Source organism: Dendroctonus ponderosae, unplaced genomic scaffold, assembly GCF_020466585.1.
Source record: "Dendroctonus ponderosae isolate FM_Combo_2020 unplaced genomic scaffold, Dpon_F_20191213v2 Dpon_F_20191213_5, whole genome shotgun sequence".
Taxonomy (NCBI): domain Eukaryota; kingdom Metazoa; phylum Arthropoda; class Insecta; order Coleoptera; family Curculionidae; genus Dendroctonus; species Dendroctonus ponderosae.
Window position 1 is genome coordinate 90753 of NW_026018715.1, and position 3618 is coordinate 94370.

At 34.3% G+C, this 3618-nt stretch overlaps 1 protein-coding gene across 1 annotated transcript in view; it reads left to right on the forward strand.

Moving 5' to 3' along the window:
• Positions 1-2960: 2960 nt before the first annotated feature.
• Positions 2961-3618, forward strand: part of LOC125504519 (ipsdienol dehydrogenase-like) — a gene marked incomplete at its 3' end in the record, with an annotated part of 2422 nt that continues 1764 nt past the window's right edge. Inside the window, 1 exon segment of the mRNA XM_048666648.1 lies at positions 2961-3055. Within this exon segment, the coding sequence (XP_048522605.1) occupies positions 3047-3055 (9 nt within the window).

The window sequence follows — 3618 nt, forward strand, 5'->3', positions numbered from 1 at the left end:
AAACCACCACCAAGCAGCTTAAGCAGAGAAGAACAACATGCGCTCAAGGAAATACGAAAGAATACAAGCATTGTCGTCCTGACAACTGACAAAGGAAACGCTACAGTCGTCTTGAACACAGAGGAGTACGAGCAGAAAATCCAGAACACCATGAAGAGGACTATTAGGTCAGAAACCTTCCCCCCACGTTTGTATGGATTACCGAAGATTCACACRAAAGGAATACCACTAAGACCAATCGTCAGTGCCCCGGGATTACCAACTTACGATATGGCAAAATATCTAGCCGCCCTTCTGCAGACACACATCAAGGATTCCGAACATTTCATTAAGAAGATCCAAGACCTCAGACTGGAACCTACGGACATACTGGTCAGCTTCCGTATGAGTTTGTTAATGAACCTCTGCTACCCTGTTTTTTTTTGCAAAAAAAAGGCATACGATAAAAACTGACCGACAAGTGTTGACAAATGGACATTCTGAACTCACAATTTAAACCTGAATCCAAATATGAAATCAAAATGGGAATTTTGCATTTGAAAAACCGATCATGACGTCGATTTAAACATATTTTATTTAGACTTGCAGCAACCGATTATGGTGCCTACCAAATTTCATATTAATACGATTTTGGGAAATAAAAATGTTTCTAACGAACGGGCAACTTGAATCACTCTGTATTATTACGTACCCGTAAAATCTATAAGTAGGCGTTTTTTCGGTAGTTTATTTTTATCTTAGGTAACTTTATTCTTATAGATTTCTCTTTAATACATGTATTAATTTTATTGTCGGCGTAGCCCTACCGTAGCCTTTCGGAGCACCGAGGCTCCGCGGAGCACACTTTGCTTGCCTTGCTTGATCATGTAGCGTTCAAGTATTAGACTATCCGTTTCGCAACCACCCTGTAGCCTCGATAATGGTGCTTTAACCATGCCATTTAAGGAAACAAAGAAATTGTTCAACCTTGAACCAATTCAACTAAAACCTGTGTGCATGCATATACACTAAAATTAATTTCACATGGTGTTATTTTATCTAAAAGTTGCTGTACAATGTTGCTAATTATTATTAGACGGGGAGCACAGTAGCGAAAATAGATACAATTGCGTGAGCATTTATTACATCCTACTCAGCTTTAAAACTGCAGTGTTTCAGAACTACTGTTTTACATATCTTTATATGATGTATTTATGATTTGGTTGAAATGGATTCCATAGCAATTGGAAGCTACGCCACTTAGAGTTACAGAACAGGGAACAGGTCAATTAGAACAGGAGGACGGTTCTGAAGATGGCAGACGTCCTCGATTTTCACACAAATGTTTTCAAAACATGTTATTAATTTTTTTATTTATTTATTAGTGTTTAGTTGATCGAAATCGTATAAATGAAGTATTCAAGATGAAGTGATAGTTTAGAGCCTCAAACGTTATGGAACTGTAAACAGAGCGACGTATTTTCCACAAATTATTTAATGCTTGCGACTGGAGCTCTCGTTTAGTAGGAAATAGTAATAATTGAAAATTCTGATGAGCCATAAACAACGAAAGCTTGAACATTGCGACAACAACTGCTTTAAGCAAATTTTTTAGAACTGATAATAATTTCAGAAAAGTTTCTTAGAGTAACTTATTGATTTATTATAACTCGTAATCGCTAAAACTTGCAAGAACTTTATACATAGACAACTGAAAGAAACTAAAAATTATTAATTCTATTTTCTTAGCCTTACTACTAAAGCCCCCTACATCTAGGAATACACGATCCTAAATTTTAACGCAGATATAAGTAATTTTATACGATATTTACATTACGCTCAAAGTTTCATTGAGTAGGCCCATCAAACCGTACGTTGTAAGATTCGTCCATATAAGACGGTTGTCTCTTCTGACCAAAATGATTCCAAGTAAAAGTAGTAGTAGTGTGGTGGGGGGACCCGAATGGGTCCGGCGAGTAGGCCTTAAAGGCCCTTTCACCATTTATTTACAGGGTGATTCAAAATTGGCGTCATTCCTTTTAAGGGGTGATAGAGGCTCCCTTGGGCAGTACGAGAAAAATATTTAAATTTTTTTTTCAAAAATTTCTAGAAGATATTAACAGTTGAAGATCGAGTTTCAACTTTGTTATTTAGAATTATTTTGAAATTGTTCCATGTTCAATTGGTAGGATATTGGAATTTTTTGATATCAAAAAAGCTCGGCTGGTTCGCAGATTCTTCTGGCTCTTTCGGTGAGAGTTTTGATGACTCCTCTTTTCTGACTGGGATGATGGTTTGAACCACTGTGCAGGTACCGGTCGGTATGTGTCGGTTTTCTGTACACATCAAGATTTATTTATTTTAGATTAATCAATGATGATAAATAATTAGAAAATATTAAGTATGGGAAAGTATTGGTATACATTTCATAATCGAGTGAAATAAATTACTCAACTCCAAAATTTATGAAATTTTCATAGGCGGTAGAAGTGCAAAAACAAGAAGCGTATAGCGTAAGAACTTACAAATCGCTGCTCGAATGCTCGAATAATTTAATTTTATATAATAATTTATATTGCGCATGATTAAGAAGGAATAAAATCCTTTATGTACTCTTATCAAAATGTGTATTAATCAAGTTTAGCTAAAAAACCAGAATCATATATGTTTCAAAAAACGCTAATTATTTGTTTGATGAAAAAGACGCTACTTAATGGGTTAAAAAAGATTTTAACTTATTATAATTGTTTTGAGCCTTCACTTCATCTTGCATATTATAATTCATTGCACCTCCTAAAAGTGTCATCTATTTGCAATCAAAATTTGCAAGTGTAAAACCAAAAATGGATTAGTCATGTGCATTTTCAATTTGATTATTCAACAAATCTTGCCGTTGAAATTTTAAATAAATTCCACTTTGATGTGTTTTGTATATCATGTGCACTCCTACTATTGCAATTACGATAATATCACTTGATTCGACCTCTCTATATAAGAATTATTTCATAACCGGACTAATTGTGCGCTACGCGATAGTACTACAGACCGCGTATTGAAAATCGTCAATATGGTTAAGGTAAGTTAATCCATTACATATCTAAGTTCGCAAACTTATTCAATCGTTCTCGATCAGATAACCAAATCGGAGCTGCTGTTTTAATTGAAAACAAAGTTAATTGTTTCCATTCATTTTTAATTTCCAAATACAGCGACTTATTTAGATTTAACAGAACTTGCTGCTTCTATGAAAACATAACTTCGTATTTTGAATGTCGACATTATATTGATTGACCATTAGTTCTAATGATAACTTACTTAATAAAAAAATTTCGATACTCTTAAACGTAAATTACCTGATGCATCATATTTTCAAAGCTGGAACCGTTAAAGAAAAATAATTGAGAAGTGCCCAAAAAGCATGAATTCACAATATGCAACATAAAATTGGCAAAGTACACCAACTAAAAGAAAAAATATTGAAATAATAAATTGAGGAAACTTTTTTGTTAAATTAATAAACTAATATATTTATGACTAATGGGTTTTTCGGGTTTTTAGGCCGTCGTTCGGTAGAATTTCTTCTTGACGTTTCGCAAGCACGAGTAGCTTGCATCTTCAGAAGTGGTTTGCTTGAACGCT